Below are 22,997 nucleotides of genomic sequence, written 5' to 3'. Positions count from 1 at the left end.
TAGATCAGACAAAAGACAGGGAGAATCAAACAGGTTCTGTTCATCTATCGTCCCTTTTCCTGCACTCACCTGCTCTCTGGTGCTCAAAGTGGTGTTTGACGTGGTAGGCCTTCAAACTGTACATGTACGAGCCTCTCTTTGGAGAACCGTAGTGAAGATAGTAATGGATCATGTCGTATACAACATAGCCACACAGTCCTCCGACAAACACGGATACTCCGATGATCTCTGGAAGAAAGCGGTTGAGGATCATGTAGAAACTTCCTATCACCAGGGAAGCCAGCCCGGGTGGAAAGACCAGCCGGGAACCATCAAACGGAGACTGTGGAGAAAAAAGTTTGATGTGATAGAAGCCTCAAGCAGAGAGTTTGTTTTCTGGGGCAGATTAAGGGTTAAAAAACCTGAGTTCGTTTAGTACAGCTTTTCAAAATAATAAAATAACTGTTCTTAAACATGCAAAGTAAATATTCATTGAGACCAGAAACCATGTTTATGATCAGTTTTATGATCCTGTTCCTCATGGTGTGTGTACCTTGTGGTGCTGTCCGTGCAGCAGAAAGTGTAGCGTGATGAGGTAGTAGTTATGAGCTGGCGGTTTCATATGAAAGACAAAGCGATGGATGCAGTACTCGATGAATGACCACAAGAACCAGCCCGTCAAAAAGAGCAGTGGGAAAGTGTACTTATGGATCGGGATGTAGAAGTCTGGAAACACACATGCACACGTGAAAATTATGAGAACAAACATGTATATGGATGTGCTGGAAATTGAAATTGTGTTGGAGTCTCTGGTGAATTTGTTCTCATCATGCAAGCATGTGTGTTACCTGAAGTGAGAGGTAGGCTGGTAGTGCCCTTTGCCAGCGAGGTGTAGCAATACCAACTGAGATAAAACACAATAGGAAGCCACACCACTGGTACCCAGTACCTGTAATAAGAGAGCATATAACAATATGAGGAAAAACTGCATAACTTTATTGAAATATACATGTTTTAGCCAATTATTACACGTTATGTGGATGCTTCAGGAATGAACAAGCAGGTTTTGTAATGTGTGCACTAACGCAAGCCTGTCACATCCAATGAGACACATTCCTGTTTTGTCTGCACAACTGAATCCATCATGTTTGTGTAATATTAACTGTGAATCTTTTTAAATAAAAAAAGTAATATCTTAGTTTCTATTTTAACACATTCTCATCAGTAACGAAGAGCCTCCTGTCTTACCAGGAAGTCTTGGTGCTGGCCTCCAGGAAAGGGTTTCCAAACAGTCTGATGGGCCTGTCGACCGGCTGGTGAACCCATTCGTCATACTTCTCTCTGAGGTGGCCTACCTGCCATGCCAGGGGTTTCCTCCAGTCTACCAAATCCTGACAAGATACAAACAATGAAAAATCAGTGAAAGATTATCTGGTTCAGGTAAATGTTACAATGCTGAAGAGAGCACATGGATTTATCAAAAGGGATAAAATAACTCATGACTCCAGCAGGTGTCAGCAGAGAGATATAAACACTCAAACTGCTCAGAGACCAGACAAACAAGGAAGTGACCGCTTGTGTGTGTGTTTGTTGGTGTATCTGCGTACTCTACAGGTTTCGCTGTGGTTGAACTGTATTGTTTCTGGCAATAATTTAAGATCTTTTTTTTTCCAAATGCCACAAAACACACAGCTTTTACAAGCTCTTTGTGTTTACAGCCACACGTGAGACATGCAGCTGAGATCTGGGTCAACAATGTAGATAGCGCAGTCAATTTCACACTGATCTGTGGTCAGATTTCTAACATCAACAGGAATGTTTCAGGTTAGCTGATCTTAAGCTTATTCATGAGGAAGATGAATACAATAGAGCCAAGGCTGAAATCACACACATGAAGTCAACTCTTGCACTTTTAATAGTTGCTGACTATGATGCTGTTCCACTCAACACATCCATCCCCATCACAGTCACCAGATATTGATTACTAAGCTGGGGCTAATTAAAAAGTAATTACAGATATGTAAGCAAGCACAGCCTGGATGATAACGCGTTTATCACATACTCTCATTTAGATAATGACGAGGAGAGGATGCTCTTCAGCCTCCTACGTTGCAAATTCACAATTCCACAATGTGAAGCTGCTGTGTTTTACACCACGACTTCAGCAGCGAGGGTCGTGTAAAAACATTCACTCACAGTTCATTCACACTGACAGTTCAGTGTGCTACGGCACATTTGCTGGTGCTGACTGGTCATTTTCTCTTTGCACAAAAAGGTGCTATGTCACATTTTTTAAACTGCTACATACTTACAGAGCTCAGTGAATAAATAATATTCAGTATCTCTAGTTTGGTTTTGTGTGATTGAAAATATGTTTCATTCATAGTTGAAGTGAATTGGAGACTTTAATCGGTTGAAAACTCTAACATGTTGTAGTATCTCCCTCAAGTGTTGTTGTCTGTACAATTATATCCATATTCTAATAAAAAAACATAAGTGTCCTTTCTGAATTTTACTAGCCTGGGGACCATCACAATAGCAAATGCTAAATCAAATGCACTACAGTAAAAAGTATAGGAGCATATGATCAGCAGTGGCAGAAGATGTACTCAGGTTCTTTACTTAAAGGCACATAATGCAGGATTTGTCAGTTACTGTTTGTAAACAAAGGATTTAAAGTGGGCCTCTCCTTCAACAAGCAAGAGAGAGAGAGAGTAGCGGTGGTGGAGCAAGCTAAAGAGTGACTGAAAAGAGCGAGCAATGTTGACAGGAACAAAGCCGTGAATCAGAGATTTGATTTCACCGTGGTTACGTTCTAAAGCGCAAATAAACACGCCTATACCTCCGCACAACCCTGTGAAAAGGTGATGTATTGCTGGATTTTGTGTGGATTTGTGTGTGGATTTTGTGCAGAGCATCCTGTCCACTGTGGCCTCTCTGCTCTGTGTGTGTGTGTGTGTGTGTGTGTGTGTGTGTGTGTGTGTGTGTGTGTGTGTGTGTGTGTGTGTGTGTGTGTGTGTGTGTGTGTGTGTGTGTGTGTAGCTCAGCCTCAGTCAAGCAGACACACAGACCTGCTGATCTTAACACATCCATGACACAGAGATAGAGAGCAGAGCGGAGCAGAGGAGAGAAAGAGCCACCTGGTTACAGTGATGTAACCTGGTTGCTACACTATGAGTCCCGAACTCACACCCTGCACGCTGCTGAGGCTACACACCCACTCCCCTAAGGTTGATGCCCAGAGTGATGATTGAGAGGGATTCTCCTTCTAGAATAATCCTGCATAGTACACATGTAACTAAAAGTACTAATGTAAAATGTAAATGTAAAAATACTCCTTTACAAGTAAATAGTCTTGCATTCAAGTCCCTAATCAGCCCCCTGCCACTGACATTACAGTCCTTAACAGGAAATGTCTCTTTGATGAAACCACTAACAGCTCACACATCTGAAGACACCTCTTTTTTTCTTTTCATGCTCTTCCTCAAAAGTGAATAGAAACTATAGCTGAAAAAATAAATGTAGTAAAAGACAGGAATATTTCCTTCTGAATTTTAAAGTACAAGTACAAAGTAGCACAAATAATTCTCATGCAGTACATTTGAAGTACTATTAAGTAAATTTAAGTAGATATACTTCTGTGTCCTGATTGGCCTCTTGAAGACAGACAAACTCTTGTTTAACTTTGTCTAGCAGGATGAGAGTGCGTTTTGGATCAGCTGTGTGTCAATAAGTTAGTTCTCCATCTGCTATTAGACTGAGTAAACCTTCACAAAGCATTTAGAATAAAGAAGTGAGATCGTCTGTCACATGGTGGGGATAAACACACTTGTGACTGACTATGATGTCAGTCATTTTAATATGATTCTAAAAAATGTGACAGTTGAAGTTTGCTCACAAGAACAAAAGATAAGGCAACTGCTCTTTTAATCTAATATTAACAGGTGAAAAAAGACAAAAGGAGACGATCATGTGTGAAGAAATGCATCACATTCCAGCTCCATTTCCAGAAATTGTGGTAAGACATCCACCCACACCCACACACACACACACACACACACACACACACACACACACACACACACACACACACACACACACACACACACACAGAGCTGTCCTGATGCTTGACTGGAAAAGAACATGTGACTCGAGTTGTTTTTTTTAAATTACCAAAGCAGGAAAGCACATGAGGAGTATGGTGAGACTGCCAATACTGCCGCCGGACTAAAACAAATTCGGCATGCGAGTTTGGTTGCTGAAATCACACCACGCTGCAGCTCCTGTGAGGGGCGTGTCTGCAAATAATTCATCTTACAATCAGAGCCCAAATACTCAAAGTGGAAATCAGACAGTGTGGCTGTAAGCTCTGCTAGGTCCGGTCAAGGTCTGGTTTACAATGTGAACAGTCAAGAACAGTCGACGTTATTCAATATACACTGGTCCATGGTAACGCAGTGAACAAGACAGACTGGTTGAATCTGTCATTGTATTGTACTGCATGAGGAGCTGGTATGTTGAGGATGTCTGCACTTAGTGGAAAAACACTTGTCAGTTAAGTTAATCACATGAGCGTGATTTCAGTGAATGAATGAGCTGTTATACATGCGTTTCAATATATGTGAATGTATATGTCCATACTGATGAGGACAAACTGTCTTGAAGATTTTCTAGGCTTAAAACTTGAGTTAGGATTTGGTTTAGTGTTAAGGTAACATGGAAACATACACAAATAGTAATGAGGGATATGTGTGTGTGTGTGTGTGTGTGTATGCGCTCTAGTCTGGCAGTGTACTGACAAACAAGGACAGTTTTGGATCAGGGTGGGGTGAATAACCTGGTGACTGTTCACCCTTCTGCTACTCTCCATCATCAACACACACACACACACACACACACACACACACACACACACACACACACACACATACACACACACACTTGCTCAGTCTCTCTCATTCCTGTGTAAAACACACAACCTTTCAACAAACACAAAGTATGTATGCCCTCTCTTCTTTTTATCACATACCAACACACGCACGTACGCACACACACACACACACCTTGTCCAGGTCCACAGAGCTGAGGCGGTTGTACGGGGAGTCCTCCTCTGTCATCTTTTCTGCCATCTTCCCTGCTGTCTCTTCAATGGTCTTCCTCCTCTCTCTCAGAGTCTGAAACAGAATAAGACAAAAAAAAACATGTGATCAGATGGAGAACATGGACAAGTGCTTTTCAGGCACTGTATTGTATTAACAGGAAATACAGTTCTGCTTTGCTACACACTGTTACAGTCAATATGTGAACATATTGAACACATAGTCCATTACGTTCAGTCTAACTGTGCTTTGCTCTTCCCTGTAGAGTCTATGTAACAGCCTCATCAACATGTTATATACCATACTAATATGGTTATAGCCACAACTTACATTTACAATCTTTAACCTTACAACATATTTCTAGCCTATTAAGTGAAAACCTGCAAGTGGCCCTTGTGTCAAAGTTTCATTGATCTGGTGTGATGTTTAGATAGAAATGAATGGAGTGCACTTTCTAATCTTCTGACCACTAAAAGCACTTTTACACCAAGACCACATGCACGCTGATGGCAGGCTGCCATGCAAAGTGCCAACTGCTCAACCCTGAGGCTCTAATCATTTGCACATACATTCACACATCAATGGCGCAGCCCTCAGAAGCAATTTGTGGCACAGTATCTTGCCCAATGACAGGAGGTGCCAGGACGCCAATCACCACTTTTCCGATGATTCTGCTGTACAGTATTTTGTGTTTTAAGTGACAGGCTTTCTTAGTAAGGCTGGTAAGAAAGTCAACACATCTAAATGACACAACATGTGACTGGTGTTTGCTTCAAAGAGACCACAGTGACATTTTAAATATGCAAAAAAAAACACGTGACAAAGAACGACAGCAAATCCTCCCTCTAGAGAACCTGAAATCAATGAATGAGTGATGATTTTTAATTGGTAAATGACTGAAAAGATTTATTGCACATTGATTTTCTGTGGATAAATCAACTAATCGTTGCAGCACTAAAGGGGTATTCAGTCCTCATTACAGAGTCAGACTGAGTACACTCAGCAATGTGGGCTGCAGTTGGAAAGAAGACCATGTGAGCTATAACGAGCCAGAAAAGGAAGCAATGGTTTGTTCAGATGAGGACTGGTTATCAGATGATGCTCTAATGGATGGCACACACCTCAAACACAGTATATGATGTCATTCATTAAGAGTTCAAGCAAAACAAATATGAAAATATGGAAAGCAGGCTCAATTCACTGGCTTTTTTTCCCAAATCAGATTTGAATGGAAAAATGGGTATCATGAGCCTATTTGAATGAAACATTAGTGGCTTGTGCACTTTTACATTTTACATTTACTGACATTAAAAGCCAGTATCCACATACATGAGAACAGATTATTTTAATGCAATGTGCAAGAAAATAAACCATATGACTGAACTCACAGTAAACACAACTAACTCTCTACTGCAAAAAACGTGTGGTCTTCAGGTTAGCATGGAGAGTTTCCTATAGTGACTCAGTTTTACTCAGAAAAGGAGTAGTTTTTGTCATGAAACTGGGGTCGTTGTTGGAATCCATCGTTACTGAAATGAATCCAAGCTGAGTAGAGCTGCTTTCAAATATTTAAAGTCACCTTTCAAATGTATATACAGTATATTTTGGATTAATTATACGTTGACAAAAACATAAAGAATACTCAACCACATTGTGTAGCAAAGATATACTATATTCTTATTATATTAAATTGTTTTAAAAACTTTAGTTTTTAAAAACTCATTATATCCCTTTTCTGATATGCTATTGGTTGCCCCTGCTCATCCACTGCCACTGGCTGCCAGTTCCTGTCAGTCAAGTGAAATATTTATTAGCTGGTTGATACACAAGCACACAGACACACAGGTATGTACACCTATCAGCCACAACATTGAAAAAACCTGCCTAATATCGTGTAAGTCCCCCTCATACTGACAAATCAAGTCTGACCCATCAATGCATGGACTCCACAGCGTCTCTGAAGATGTCCTCTGGTATCTGATACCAAGACATTCGCAACAGATCCTGTAAGTCCTGTAAGTTGCGAGGTGGGGGTCTCCATGGATCAGACTTATTTTTCCTGTACACCCCACAGAAACTCAATCAGGTTGAGATCTGGGGAATCTGGAAGCCATGGCAACACCTTAAAACTCTATCATGTCCCTCAAACCATTCGTGAACATTTGTTTGCAGTGTAGCAGAGTGCATTATCCTGCTGAGAGAGGCCACTGCTATCAGGGAACACCGCTGACATGAAGAGGTGTACTAAGTCTGCAACAATGTTTCGGTAGGTGAATTCAAACCCGTGACAGGAGCCATTGTAACGGGATAATGTTATCCTCTTCACCTGTCTTTGGTTTTCATGTTGTGGCTGATGGGTGTATAACACAACACACCTACACACATGCCCCCAACATTACCTTAGCAATTCAACACCTACAGGGGCAACGTTACACCCCCCATTATAACATTGTGTTCAAACAAAGAAAAAAAAGACACAAATTGACCTTTAACCTTTCTCTTCCTTGGAAAAAAAAACTTTAATGTCGTAACTTACACTAGACAATAACGTCCAGTAATATGAGATCAATAGTTGAAGTGATCCTCCGGGCCTCATTTGCAGTGTTAATACAATAAGATGAGTTATTATACTGTATCAAAATGGCACACTGTATTAACACATTATAATCTATTATTACCAGGTGTGATGGCCCAGAAGTAACATTTAAGAGCTCTTTTTTTAAAAGAAAAGTAGAGTATTAGTAGATATTTGACTGTACAAATTGATTGTGAGCATGTAAAGCAGTGAAGGAGAAAAATCACAAGTAAAAAAAAAAAGATTTAAAGCTTTAACACAACTCGCGTGGACTGTGCAAAAGAAATAAAAGACAATCAGAGTGTACAATCAGTGAGTCACTTCTTCAGTGTTGTAATGGATCTCTTATTAAACAGTCACACTTGGACACAAATCACATCTGAATAGCAAAGACTACACACACACACACACACACACACACACACACATTGGTGAAAGCAATTAGCTGACACACCCTCTGTATCAGCAGCAGCCATGGCCTACGTGAGCCTCTGAGTGATGTGAGATCCTAATGTATATTAAGCTCTGCATCATCCCTACTTTATACAAATGAGGCTGGCTCTCGGCTTTCAGTGAATTCTGCAGGTGTGGTGCTTTTTTTTTTTTGTCGGGAGGTTGGTCAGTGTGGGGAATGTGAAAGTCCGATCAGGTTTTCGCCAACATGGGAGGAGCGGCATAGTTGGCAAGACGTGGCGGTGATGATGACTGTGATGATCCTGGACCCTGTTTCACACAATCTCTTTTACAATAAAACTACTTGTTGTATAAAATGTGTCTGTAGGTGAAATGTTAAAACTCATCCTCAAGGCTGTAACTTGTGGTGTGCAATTCAATCCAATGGTTCCACAAAGTTTAACCTGAACACATACCACAGCAATGATTCAGCACATAAACTGTTGAAATACTCTGAATGTACAACTTGACACTTTTGGCAAGAAAGCAGTATTTACTGGGCTGTTGCATCATCGTACAAATTGTGGTATTTTTCTAGACACTCCTTGAATTTTGACTTGGAATGAACACTAATATGATTAGATGCAACGTGCGTGCCAAAAATCTACAATCATAGATCTACTGCTTGCATTTTTAAAATCAAGGTGTTCATTTCTGAAAGAGCTATGACACCTGTTAAAATGTTTACAGGTAGTCTGCTACACTGATATGAACTTGCTATTTCAATCAGAAAATCAAATAGCGCCTCTGCTCACAACCACAAGTCAAATCTTCCTCCTAATTATAAAATATACTCACATACTTTATGCTCAAGTCACGTTCAATTTGCTTGCCAAATATCCAATGCAAACACACATGTCACGCCTCGGCCTCTGCAAATATGTGCACACCTCCGCACATCACTTGCACATACATTTATCAATACAGAGTAAAGAAAATACATAGTGCATTCACACGGCATTGCATAATAATCTGATAAAGCAAATCATACTGACTGCACAACACACGGGCTCACTCTCCATGGACAGTGGAAACAGACATGTGAATAGTATCTGCAATCACATGGCTCATATCAACCCATTAGAACAGCACATGAAAAGAGCAACAAACACACACTATTGGGTCATTTTGCCCTTTATGTGAGCAGAATAATTTGAACAAAACCTGCAGTTTTGTCAAAGAGGAAGGGTTATTTTTATTTTTTAGGGTTAGATTAATCTAATCTAATCTAATCTAAAACAGAGATTTCTTATAATCTTTTTAGAACCACAACTGCCAATCTTTCACATGTATGGTGAAGCTGCCAAATCAGAGGCAGCAATGCAGCTACTGTTGTCAATGATAAACTATACAGTGCGTAGCTTAAACTCATATTTAAAAAAAATATTCATCAAAATAAAAGTTTGGAATCCTTTAATAGCTTATAACATGCTATCACAGACCCCTGTTTATCAACACGATGAATACATGAGAGGTGAGGTAAGAACATGGCCTGTATTGTGGAGACCAGGCAGCCATGATAGATAAAGTGGTGAAAAGCAGTGAATAACGTTAATTAATTTGGCTCACCAATTTTACAATTGTTGCATCCCTAATTAACAGTAAAAGCTAGCTGTCGTGAAACAATTGGTCATTTATAGTTGGTAAATTTGCCTATGCGTTTGTGTGTGTGTGTGCTAAACGTTACATGCAATGTGTCAGCAGGTTCTGAGAAGAGGAACATAAAGTCTAAAAAGTAAAACAAAACCTAGTGATCTGAGTCTTGTCTTGTGGATAACTGAGTTATATCAGGATGACATGAGTTCTTTTGTTGCAACTGTCAACACAGGTTATATTACTCAATACTCTAACAAGCATAGTCATCTGCAGCTACTGTATTTGGTCACATGCTTGCAGTGGCAATGCTAGCATGATGATGTTTAGAAGATGTTAAGTTTACCATAGGCAGCTTAGCATCTTAGTTTAGTATGTTAGCATGTAGTTAACTGCTAATTACCAGTAAACACAATGTACACCTGAGAATGACGGTAATGTTGTTAGTTTTGCAGGTATTTAGTCATAAACCAAAGTATTGGACAGTATGAAAATTAGACCTGATGAAAAGTCAAGAGATCACAGTTATGACAACTCATCCTCTGGGGACCATGAAAGTGAATATCAAAATTCATAGCAATCCACGCAATAGTGGTTGAGATATTTACATAAAAAACAAAAATGTCCACCTGGCGCTAGAGGAAGCTCGCTAGCTTGGGTTTCACCAATGTCATTGGAATACATTCTTTGATGACCTTAAATATCTGAGGCAAATTCAATGGCAGTCCATCCAGTATTCAGTAGCAAGAGTCTGGACCAAAGTGGTGGACCAAGAGAGTGACTCATGACTTTGCCATGCCTAGAGCTGCAAGAACGGCTAAAATGCGTAAGTAGAACATAAAAAAAGGAATTTTGCCAAAGTAATCTGTTGACTCTCAGGTGGCTATGGACATTTTACATACCCAAAATCATTTCATACCAGCAATTAAAAGAAATAGCAACAATAACAGCATTGACAAACACTTACAGTAGGGGGAAGTCAAATACAGTCCATTGATCATCTATTGATCATTGAAGTTCCAATTTAGAGAAGTTATTTACCCTGATAAGAAATTCAATGGGAGGTGATTTCTGCTATTGAATCACTCTGTGTAGCTTGAGAGAATTTCATTTTTTCATTTTCTAGCCCTATAAAAGTTTGATTCCAGAAGTTTAAATGGGGCTGAATTTTAACTGAACCCGTTTAAGATACCACATTTACACACACACACACACACACACAGTAGACAGAGGCAATTTCTCTGGCAAAAACTGTATATTATTAGGTGTTATATTATTTAGCCATAGATTATTTATAGTTTATAATGGAGCACAGAGAGGTGAGTGGCTGATAAGGAACACAGCTCATTGGGGATATTCAAAGCTACAGCACTATGAGTACACAGTGTTCTTCAGTCTGCTCATCCACCAGAACACCAAAGTTTTATTGTACTCCACAACTGACCAGGAACAACCAACCAATTTATACTTATATGACTGACCTTTAAACAACATAAAAAGCAGGGTTTTTTTTAGAATAGCATGAACATTCTGATTGAATATTCTGAAATCACTGAAAATAAGGAAAAGCTAATAATACTGTAGGTCCCCTTTGACTATTACATAATCTGACAGATTGACGAAGATCACAGTTGATAATAATTAACTGTGTTCTACACCTCTACTGAGGTGGTCACTAGAAACTTGACACACTGCCAGAAATAGAAATTAATAACTTGTCTAAACATATCTCAACGGTCGATTTTATTGGTATGGAACCATGCACTTTTCCCGTCATGGGTTGTATACTTCTGAAACCACAACCTCTTCTCTAACTGTACTTTGATCTAGATTTTAATCAGATCACTATCTATATTTCTCCATGTGGTCATGCCCAGAGTCTAATATGTAGACATGGTTTGTACAGACTTGTAGAGCCAGCATTTGTTGTTGTTTGTACAAAACTTTGTCAAGTTTTAAGACCCTAACCCTAACCCTTTTTCAAAGATTGACCCATTTGGTGCCAGTATCTACACATCAGAGTATGCACAAGCCTCAACTTCATTGGTTTAACTTGAGTTTCTATTAATTCGTTCTTATTGTATAAGTAGGGGTTGCCTGTGGTCATCCAAAAATGTCTATATCTATACCAACACCCTTTCACCAGCTGAGCATGTTCTTGATAAGCAAAACTGCAATATGGTAGCCTCAAACTAAAAAGCCACAGGCAACAACACCACAAACACTAAACATATCTGACAGTTAATGTTCTCTACAGTTGAGCTGACATAATAGTGCTCATCACCTTGTCTTCATTGAACTTAGAAACAGAAGGTGATGGAGAAGAGAGCTTTTCAGACAGCTTTTTTAACCAACGAGGAACAGCAGCTAAGCAGACTGTTGCTTATAGCAAGACTTAACATTAAATATTGACTGACATACAGTTCACACACACGTAAATCTTCACAAATTACAGTCTCAACTAGAAGTACTACCATGAGTATGTATGCCACTGACAACCAGTCAAGTTGTAGTTCACATCTATGTCTTTCAAGACTCAAAATATTTGTAGTGAAGCCTTTGAAGGAATTTAATAAAAGGTGTTAAGAGTATTTTCCTTGTATATGTTCTCATGCTTAACCAATAAAGCTGCTTCTGATAGAACACAAAGTTGTGGCCATGACAGCAGATGTCCTTTTAGACATGGATGTCCCAGCAACGAAGCTACATATTCTAAAACATGGATCCTTCATACACATCTTAAACCTGACAGCAAAGAGGATCTAAACAATCACCACAGTTTTAGGGTCGGCACCAAAGATTATTGTCACCAATTCATTATCTGACCAAATGTGAAATATGGTCACTATCTACCCTTTTTGGGGGGGTTTAAACAGAAAAGCATTTTTATTGAACATTATGGTATCACAGTGAAGTTTACCTTTCACCTTTTGGGTATAAAATGTCATCACTTCAACATTTTATCCTATTGGTGTGAAACTATGTCATAATTAGCAGGTGAATTCTTGAGTCATGGCAAAAAACATGTTTTGTGAGGTCAGTGACCTTTGAACTTTGAACACCAAATTCTGATAAGTTCATCACTGAGTTCAAAATAGACGTTTGTGCCTGACTTCCAGCAGGTCCTGATATGGTGTTCACAAGAATGGGACAGACATGCAGATGGACAACCTGAAAACATAATGCCTCCAGGAATGGCTGTGGCCTGCACAGAGATATAAAAATGTTAATTTGACACCTCTCTCTCAGAGCAGGATGGAGTATTTATTACGTGCATTTTTAAATCATGTTCAATCTGTTATGGTTTCCATTATTTTTTGGCTAAATTCAGCATTGTGTGCTGTAATAATAATGGAAACTTATAGATATGTATCCTCCTATTGCTACTGCAGTCAAAATTCAGGTGTGGAAACTCAGGTAAAGGCTCCCATGGCAACATATCAACTGTATCAACTGTTTCCAAGGGATGTAAGTAACCCCCATAACCCTTCCCTCTCTGACTCCTGCTGCTCTCCATCTCACCGTCTGTCACTTTTTCTTTTAGTCTAACTTCCTCACAGCTGTCAGCTCCGTCTCAGTCCTCTGCTGTGTATGACACATTTTCTACGTTTTACTCCCTCAATGTAAAGCCAGAAAACTAAAGAACTAATGGCAAACCAACTGTGAGTTGTTAAGCAAACAAGCAGGAGGGAGTTCACTCAGTACCGTAATTGTTGGCTTTTATGTGTGTATCTGCAGATCCAGGAGTGCCTGTGTACACTCTATAGTCCTAACCTGAGACAATGGGTCTCTAGCTACCTGGTATGCCTGTGCTGTTGATATAACTATCATCTAACATCAGCCCATTGTCATGTCATCAATTACCTATTGACGGCATTACTGAAGAGGAACATTATTAAAGACCTTTAATACATTTCTGACTTGTAATATAGTGGGATTAAAACCACAACATTCATCTATAATATACATCACAAATCTAAAAAAATCTTTTTGAAAGACAAACATTGATTATATATTTTCTAGAGCTGTTGCAAATAACTGCTACATGTACCGCGCTACAGACAAGCTAACCGCAGTGAATGGCAAGCAACCGCCACAAATGCACTGTTCACAATTTTTTTTTCTTTTTATAATGCCGCTCTGCCTTTTCATATAACATAGCCCACCACGTGCAGCATTACATTACACACACTGAGTTCTCGCTTGTAGAACTTCGCAGAGTCTCGTGGGAGCCTCCCCTAGCTAGCATCCATGCTAACAAGCTAGCGCCGGGCTGCTGGTGACCTGACCAGTGGTCAATGCTGATGCTCGGTAGCTAAAAACACACCTGTATGAATATTTTGTCTCGGTTTTATGTTCATGTTTTATTATGTTCCCTACCACTATACAATTTGAAGTGTTTTCTTGGTTTGCTGCTTAGGTAGATTATTGACTCAGAATTGCCCATTTAAAAAATCATGAGCTCCCCCTCCTACCACACAGCTTATAAATTACCATATTTTATTAATTTTGTTGATGTAATACATTATCGCAGTTGAACCGAAACACTTCAAATATAGCTAGTTAAAAGAGGGCAGGGTAAATGAATAATCTTATTTTACAGGGAAGAAAAAGGTCAAGGAGAAAGGCGATGAGGAGTGGAGGGGGGAAAGAAACTACACTGGGCTTCTCTGTCACAGGAGGAGGATTAGAAATATAAAAGAATGTGAGACAAAAAACAAAGGAGATGGTTTAGGGTTGGGCAGCGATGTGGCCTGGTACCATCACAACACAGAAACTATAGTCAGCCTCCATGGGGAGAGAGGGAGGAGGAGGAGGAGGAGGAGGAGGAGGAGGAGGGTGTGGGTAGAGGAATTAATGAATGAGGTGAAGATGAATAAATGAGATTTGAGGGCAGCAAGGGACTGAGTTTGGCTGCAAAGAACGTCACTCTAATATAACTTTATATAAACAGGATGGACAACACAGCGTGGGATACAAAGCACCAACAGACGACCAACAGTCAACTGTGTTGACTCTCTCCTTTGGGTGTGTGTGTGTTTTATTATCTGATTTTCATTGTTATATATTACAACTGTAATTTTATGACTGCATTTTACGACTGGTGATAAGAAGAGTGTTGCAACTGTGTGTAGGGAAAAGTTCAAGTTGGTGTGCCATCACGGTGGCCTCTATACAGTAGTGTGTAAGCATACCTGGTCATGGTTTGTGCATTCAAGATTTCATGAGGATTAACTTGCATAAAAAAGAGACCTGACCTGAACCCACTCAGACCCGACCCGAATAGACCTGAATATAACAGACACAATCCAAACTGCGGTGGATGCAGAACAGAAAGAGAACACAAACACCGGCAGCAGCCTGATGTGCCGAGATATGAGAGAGCAGCAATATTACAATAATAATGCACCAAGAAGGAATGTAACGTCATGGCAACAAAAATATTTTGTTTATATGCTTCAAACATAGATAACATAATATAATAACTACAAAAAAAACCCAATCCACCTTCTGTTTTCTATAATTTATATAGACCATGTTCAGGACAAGTAAGGAGCCCTCCTGGATTTTAGCAAACAAGTAAGAGCAAACATATGACGGATCATCAAAGGAAGCTGCTCTTCAGGTGACCTTAGTGCTAGAAAATGCTTTCCTAACCTCTCTGGTCTCCGGTTACACAGCAGAGGAGAAGGACCGTTCAGTCAGTCGGTCACCTGGAGGAGCAGCTCATTACAACCTCCTTCCTCTACTGGTATCACCTAGAGATCTGTATCAAACAAATATGTCTTGTTTATTCATTCTGGCTTTGTCCTTTTATCATTTGGGATCAAGTGCTCCAAACTTGTGGATTCAGGATGTGGATCCTAGCTTCAGTTTCACTTTTTCGACTTTCTAATTTGCCACTCTTCTTTCACGTCAGTCAGGTCCGATCACAGTGCGCTGAAAACATATCCAAGTATAGAGAGAGAGAGAGTGTTTTGTTTTGTGATGAGATGGTTGGTGATTTTGGATCCAAGATAACACACATATCAGATGTTGGGGAAAGTCAAGAGGGTGACACCAGGAAAAAACTGACACTTAAAGCTAACTAACTAGCTAATAATAATATTATTTCCTCATGTAAAATTATACCTGCTGTGACGAATACGTGTGCCTGTTTACATGCGTATGCGTGTTTGCATTGGTGTGTCACGAGCAAGTAGGACGCATGGATGCAAACAGCAGGGTTGAAGTTCAGTGACATAGTGGGAAGTTCAAGAACACAGGGGGGAAAAAAGGCCGGGAGCTCTGAATTCTGTCCTCACTCAAACACTTTCGGTGTATCGATCAGATCCACATATTACAGAAAAACTAAGAGAAAGCAGTTTATTTAACCATCCGGCAATAATCACTGACCCAAGTCTATTGACCTTTATATTTCACATATTATCAAATGCTTAAAAACCATGTCATGTCATTTTCGTAAAAATGTGTTAAAATCGGAAGCTTCAGATGTGATCAGAGAGCCAGAGAACAACCACTTTCTTCTCCTGTCAGTGTTCAGTTTTTATCAGCTCTCAACAAAACACTGATGGCAGTGGAGACAGCCAAATACACCAGAGACAGCCATTCAAATGTATAATAGCTCATTAAGTAGGGTGTAAAAAAAAGAAAGAAGCTAAATCAATAGCAGCACAGGCGGTACAACTTATTCACATTTGACAATGACGATGACATCAGTGTCAGCAGGAAGGTCACATGACGTGTGTGTGAGGGTTGAATGCTCCCACAGCTCACTAGATGAGGGAGAGATAGAGATAGACACACACACACACACACACACACACACACACACACACCTACCTTTACTCATTAGTATCTAATTAAACAAAACATTCAACCCCACACAGCTTTATTAAATAAAGCCTATCCATCTGTTGTCGATAGCCGTGACGAGTGTGCGCGGGTTTGTTTGTGGGTCAGGGAAACGAGAGCGGAGAAAGGGACATGGCATTCTTTCAATGTTTCTTGCGATGGTCGCACAGATAACACAAATAACACAGATAAGTCACAGGTTCTGCAGTCAAGCGTTTTCTGTACTACAATTTCAGCAGCGCCTCAAAAAATGCAACTATGTGGGTTGCTTGTGTTACAGTATATCATCCATGTTTCCCCAATGCTGGTAGAAGGTGTTAACAGTGGAGACAGTACGGAGAAAGTGGAATAAGAGGTTCAGTGATGATCACCCTTAAAATAATAGTAACAGTTAGATTGTGTCACACATTATGACAAGGTGAATAAAATACTGCATAGCTCAGTAATCATCTACTTCTTAGGAGCTAACAAAAATGTGCCTTAGGGTAGCTCTTTCCTGTCGTAGCTCTCTTTCACAAATGACAGAACGTAAACATGATTACTTGACGTGTATAATCGATCTGTCGCACACAGCCTCATACTGTAAAATACACTGTCTTCTTCATGTTGTTTCCTCTTCATCATCAGAGGAATCCAAGCAGCCAGACCGCCGAGACGGACAATATTACATCCTGCTCAAATGTGTGTGTACGCAGTTTAAGAGGGGGGACAGAGCACAATACATGAGGACAGAAAGGCTGTGTGTGTGTGTGTGTGTGTGTGTGTGTGTGTGTGTGTGTGTAATAACAATGTCACTCGTCTCCCTTTAACTAAAATAACCTGTCAAACCAGAATGACCAGGACTCAAGATTCCATTCTCCCCCCCCCCCCCCCCCCCCCCCCCTCTCTCTCTCGTGCGTGTGCACAAGAATCAGAGGCTCTGTGTAGCTAGCCAGTTTGTGCCAATGGTGTCATGTTACAAGACAACTAGTGAGCTAAGCGCCATATAAACGCTACACCATGCTGCTATGTTCTGAATACATTTTTTTAAAATTGTTATTTCATGAATAGAAATTGTCATAAAGCAAGACATACAGCAAAAGTGTACATCAAGACTATCAGGGACAATGTACAGGGACAATTGACCACTAATCAAATTCATTGAACTGTTGAACTGTACTGTTCAACCAGAGGACATTATTACAGCTTGTATCATCTTTGCATCAGACACAAGTCAGAACAAAGACTCTTTGCACTGGGTGATTTTTGGCTATTTGAGATAAAAGTAAAACTGAGGAATTGTCAGACACCCAGCATCCAACATGATGTTATATATATATATAAATTCCATCTTTAAATCAAGTTAAAAAGAACAGTGCTACATTTATTAGACCCGTGTCACACAATGTGCCATGTAAAGTAAAGTAAACTACCTCCAGGCAAACAGAAGGGTTGGTGACATCAGTGGCAGCTTTTATTTACACTCACATCAGTCTATAACTAATCCACCGTTTTGGTGTGTGTGGTATAATATGACACTGAGTGAGCAGAAATAAGGGAAGGCAAGCTGGCGGAGTGTAAAGAACAAAAGTCAGCAGGTCGTTCTCCAGGTACACACACACACACACACGCACGCACACACGCACACACGCACACACACACACACACATACACACAATTAAGTAGCTGTCATGTACCATCACATCATCACAGAGGTGTCTGATCAGAAGAATACATGCTACTCCCCGAAAGTCAAATATTCAACCAGCAGCTAAGGTGCACTGTATGCAGGGTTGGGTGATATAGCTGGAAAATGTATCATCTTAAAATCTTTCATTCCAGTTGATATAATTATCAAAATCAAAATGAATGAAGACCAGAAAAAAAGGCAGGTAACATATTTAATTTTGTAATTTCCTCATAGTCTGCACTCCTTTTCTCACTCTGTGCTATTTCTGTTGTTGTGTCACATGGTCATGGTGCAGCAACACACCTGCGCTTCATTATCAAGGGATATGATAGGCTGTTTATGGACCAGGAACATGTCGCTGTCCTTTTACCCCCCCCCCCCATACACACACACACACACACACACACATACATTGGCCTTCAGGCTCCTTCAGGCTAGCTTTCTCTCCATCTCCTCCTTCCTCCTCCTCTGGGTGTGTCTGAAAAGCTTGTCTGTTTCTCTCACACCTTCAAACGGTTTGTTTTTCTCCAACAACACATCTGTCTGTGTGTGTGTGTGTGTGTGTGTGTGTGTGTGTGTGTGTGTGTGTGTGTGTGTGTGTATCTCCCCCCCCCTCACCCTGGGCTATGAGCCAACGAATCCCATCCACAATTACTGTATACACACACACACACACACACACACACACACACACACACACAGAGAGAGAGAGACCTGTACATATGTAAAGATGACAAGATGGCCAGATACTACAAGGAAGAACAAATGAAAGGAAGCAGATTAACTTGTTAAGTGACAAACTAGTCTCGGTTGCGTTATTTTCAGGATCACATACCCGTCCTCAACTATTACTTGACACTCAATCTATCCTTTAACTGCAGTTTTAACCTAAACACTATTTTGTTAGTGTTGTTAGGGGCGGCTGTGGCTCAGGAGGTAGAGCAGTCGTCCTTCAATTGGAAGATTGGTGGTTCGATTCCCGGCTCCTCCAGTCCACATGTCGATGTGTCCTTGGGCAAGACACTTAACCCCTAATTGCTCCCGTTGCTGTGCCAACGGTGTATGAATGTGTATGAATGGTTAGATTCCCTCTGATGAGCAGGTTGGCACCCTGCGTGGTAGCCCCTGCCATCAGTGTATGAATGTGTGTGAAAGGGTGAATGACTTGTCATGTAAAGCGCTTTGAGTGGTCGCACAGACTAGAAAGGCGCTATATAAGTACAGTCCATTTACCATTTACCATTTAGTTTAATTATCTTTTTTTTTAAGCCAAATAGATGCTCCTGTTTGGGTTAAAAGGAAAAGAAAATAAGACAGAAGGTAGTTTAGTTTTTAATTATAGATCACAACAGACTAATGAGGATGCATAATGATGCCAGGAAATAAATAATGATTAAAGAAAACTAAAATCAAGTGAGCATCTCAGGACTCGTTTCCGAGAGAAAAGAGTGTTGGCTTAAATGTCCTGTGAGACGTTTGTTCAAATCAATTGCACCTCCATCTCCATCCCCTCTGACTGTGTCCATCCAGTTCCCCCTGCCCCACCCCCCCACCCCTCACCTCACCTCGCCCTCTCTCTTTTCCCAGGTGTTACCGTGGCGACGAGGGGAGCCACCTGAGGCCTGCACCTGAGCGATAATTGCAGTGTCGGCAGTCTCTATGGTAGCAAAGGTAAACAATGCGGCGGGTAATGTGTCACCACAGTGATAGACTCAGAGCAGCTCTTCACAGGTAAAAAAGAGGCAGGGTGACCGGACAGCTTGGTGGAAGGGGAGGGGGAGAGGAGGGGGGGGACAGTGATGGGGCTGTTTATGTTCAGCTCATCTGTAGTGTAAAGTCTATACTGCCATTTCAAGGACTAAGTCTTTATGACTCAAATAAAAAAGTACTCCTTAACACTGTACTACAACACCCACCATCCCTCCTCACTCATCCCCCCTCACCCCCCCCCCCTTTCCTCCCCCGTGCCCTTTGGTGAAAGACAATCACATCATTGAGCAGAGAGAGATCCATGCAGATGAAAGTCCACATTCCAGAGCTCCACCAGCCTGACCAGCATGCCCTCCAGCATTTCAACCACTAAAACTTATCAACATCCACTGTGATCTCCATGCTTCACTCCACACTCTAATCTACACATTTCCACTTTCTTTCTTTCTTCACACTTTCTCTCTGCTTTCTATCTGCGTCAGGCATCACGCTCATCTTCGCTTGTATGCTACTCCAAACTATTCTAGTTTTTCTTTCCTCCTCTATCAGACTGCTTCCCTTCACCTCCATCTGCTCACATGTCTGCTGAGCTCTTCCATACTCTCTCCGTTGTTCATTTATTCATTCATTCACTCACACACACACACACACTCGCTCATTAGTGATTCCGCTCGCTTAACAATACGAGCACTATCTTCCTGACGTCACGACTGTGCCGTTACATTCTCCTACACATCAGGCCATAAATACGCCCGTCTCTGCGCTCGGCTCCGTTGAATGTGTTTACATTCGAAGTCCAACTAATGAAAGAGGCAGTGTGGCAAGAGAGTCAAATGATAATGAAAAGAATGCGTCGAGGGCCGTCGAGCAGTCGATTTCCACATCCTACAGTATATATATGTAAGCCACGGCGGCTCGATTCCTTCCAGACAATGCGACAGGAGCGAGGCGCAAACAAAGGTGCAGTCATGACTGACACACTTAAAGGGGTAGGCAGTTCTGACACACTGTAACACACCATTACACTGATACTAGAGGTCAAGGCTAAGTTTATTGGGAGGCTGCGCCCAATATTGACAAAACTAAAATGTTAATGTTAGTATGACGTGATCAGCATTTTGTTAAGCTTGGTCTATAACAGAGACGATAGCTTATCTCCACTTCTGATGCATCAGTTTTAAAATCTGGAAGTGAATTTCTACATTTTTATCATTGCTGCTCAGTGCTAGTAGGTATACATAAAAATGAGTCAAGTGTATCATTAAACTCAGAGGTGAAATGTTTTCTGACCCAAAATAACTCCCTCTGCGCATGATTAGAACTATAACTAATCATTATTGTCACCACTGATATATTTTTTTCTTAAACAACGTATTAATTAATAACTTTGGACTACATGTCCCAATTGTTTTAGTTAATCACTAACCAGAGTGAGTCTGTGTTAGTAATATAATCAAGCAGGTGTTATTTTCCATGTTACTGAACTCTGCATGCAGCGATTGATAACTTTTATGCAGCTTGTTTTGTTTTTTTAAACTACCTGGATCATTTACTGAACACATGCTCCAGTTGTACACATTATGAGCTCCAACGCTGTGGACACTTTGCTTTGATTTTTCTATTGAGCAAGTTTGACTTTCTATTTTCTACTGTGTTAAACCACAGCTGCGTTCCCAATCCTTAATCTATTTTTTCCTAAAGACAGACTGCAAATGCATAATTCCCTCTACACCAGCTTTATTTTGAAAAGCCCAAACAGAAACGAACAGAAATACTGTGTAATATTTAATTAACAATTTTACCCTTAGGTTCATAAGTGACGGAGAGACTCAAAATGAACAAGGATTTATATTATAATGTGTGCTGTTTACTTTATGACAGACAGTTCCTGGTTTCATGTTCATCGTGGAAAAGCACTTTCAAACGCTGATTCTGAATGGAGGAAAATCTGCATTTATTACAAACCAGTTTATATTGTTGATGGTATAAACAGCATCCCTGTTTGATTGTAAACCTGGTCCCAAACGCACACACACATGCACACACACACACACACACACACTAGAAGCGACGGCCTACTGCAGATCTTGGACTGAGTCCTGGAGGAACTGCTCTCTAGTACTCCTCTGGTGTCTGCAGGCAAAATGCAACATGAACTCAATCCTGCCTCAAGCTACCACTGCTGTCCTCAAATGAACATTTAAAAACGTACAAGTGATCAATTATTGAACATTGGTGTGGAAAGATTTGGGACTGATTCACACATTTTGGCTTCTGAGATTCTGTTCAGGGGATGAAATGAGGAAATAAAGGACACAAAAATGCCAGTTACTAAAGAATATGTGCATGCTCAGTGATCACTTATGTAAGCAGGAGAGACACCATCTCTGTAATCTCCAGTTTAATCTCCTCCTGCATGTTTTTTGAGTAAACTCAAACACTGGTACAGCAGGCTCCCCTGAGGAACAGAAAAGTGCAGCCTGTATCTCTACATCTGCTCCACTGAGGTTAACCCTTTGAGTAACGAAGGGAACAAGGGTGCTACACCACTGCAGTATATCCTACTCTGGCAGTGGCACCTGTTGCCTCAAGAGAACCACATCAGACTTGGCATGACAAAATACAGTCTATACAAGTGAAGCAGCAAAAAGTAGGATTTTAGAGTGTTGTCTATTTAAAATAACATGCTGGGGTATTTAAAAGCAATTGGGGGGGTAACACACAGTATAAAACCCTAACTTTGCCCACAACAGTAGTATCACTGTGCTATCAGAATCAGACCCTATTTTGATGTTCTTATGGTTTAAGTCATTTTTCAAGAAAAAACCACACCAAATATTCTCCAGTTCCAGCCATAGACTGTATATAAGAAACTGTATAGGCTCCAGCTTGGTTTTGGAACATTAATTGGAGAAATTAGACAACTGGAAACACAATTTCAGGACATTGTAAAGGGCAGTTTCGCTGTTTTATGACATTCAATGGACAAACAATTTCTGGTATTCAAGGTAATGATCATTCAGTAGATTAATCAATAACTGAAACTGGCGCTGGTGTCAATACC

At 40.5% G+C, this 22,997-nt stretch overlaps 1 protein-coding gene across 2 annotated transcripts in view; it reads right to left on the bottom strand.

Annotated features, from left to right (window-relative positions):
• The window catches only part of LOC128359009 (fatty acid 2-hydroxylase-like), a 29,197-nt gene that overhangs the window by 2,577 nt on the left and 3,623 nt on the right, over positions 1-22,997 (bottom strand). For both annotated transcript variants that reach the window (XR_008321424.1, XM_053319422.1), the window contains exons 2-6: positions 5,043-5,153; positions 1,228-1,370; positions 828-928; positions 533-705; positions 70-322 (exon numbers count right to left, since the gene is read on the bottom strand). Coding sequence is in view for 1 of the 2 variants with exons in the window: in XM_053319422.1 (XP_053175397.1) it covers positions 70-322; positions 533-705; positions 828-928; positions 1,228-1,370; positions 5,043-5,153 (781 nt within the window). In the remaining variant the exon portion in view is untranslated. The remainder of the gene's footprint in view (positions 1-69; positions 323-532; positions 706-827; positions 929-1,227; positions 1,371-5,042; positions 5,154-22,997) is intronic.

This window comes from Scomber japonicus, chromosome 5, assembly GCF_027409825.1.
Source record: "Scomber japonicus isolate fScoJap1 chromosome 5, fScoJap1.pri, whole genome shotgun sequence".
Taxonomy (NCBI): Eukaryota; Metazoa; Chordata; class Actinopteri; order Scombriformes; family Scombridae; genus Scomber; species Scomber japonicus.
Note: the sequence above shows the minus strand (reverse complement) of the source record. Positions and strands in the feature narration are given on the sequence as shown.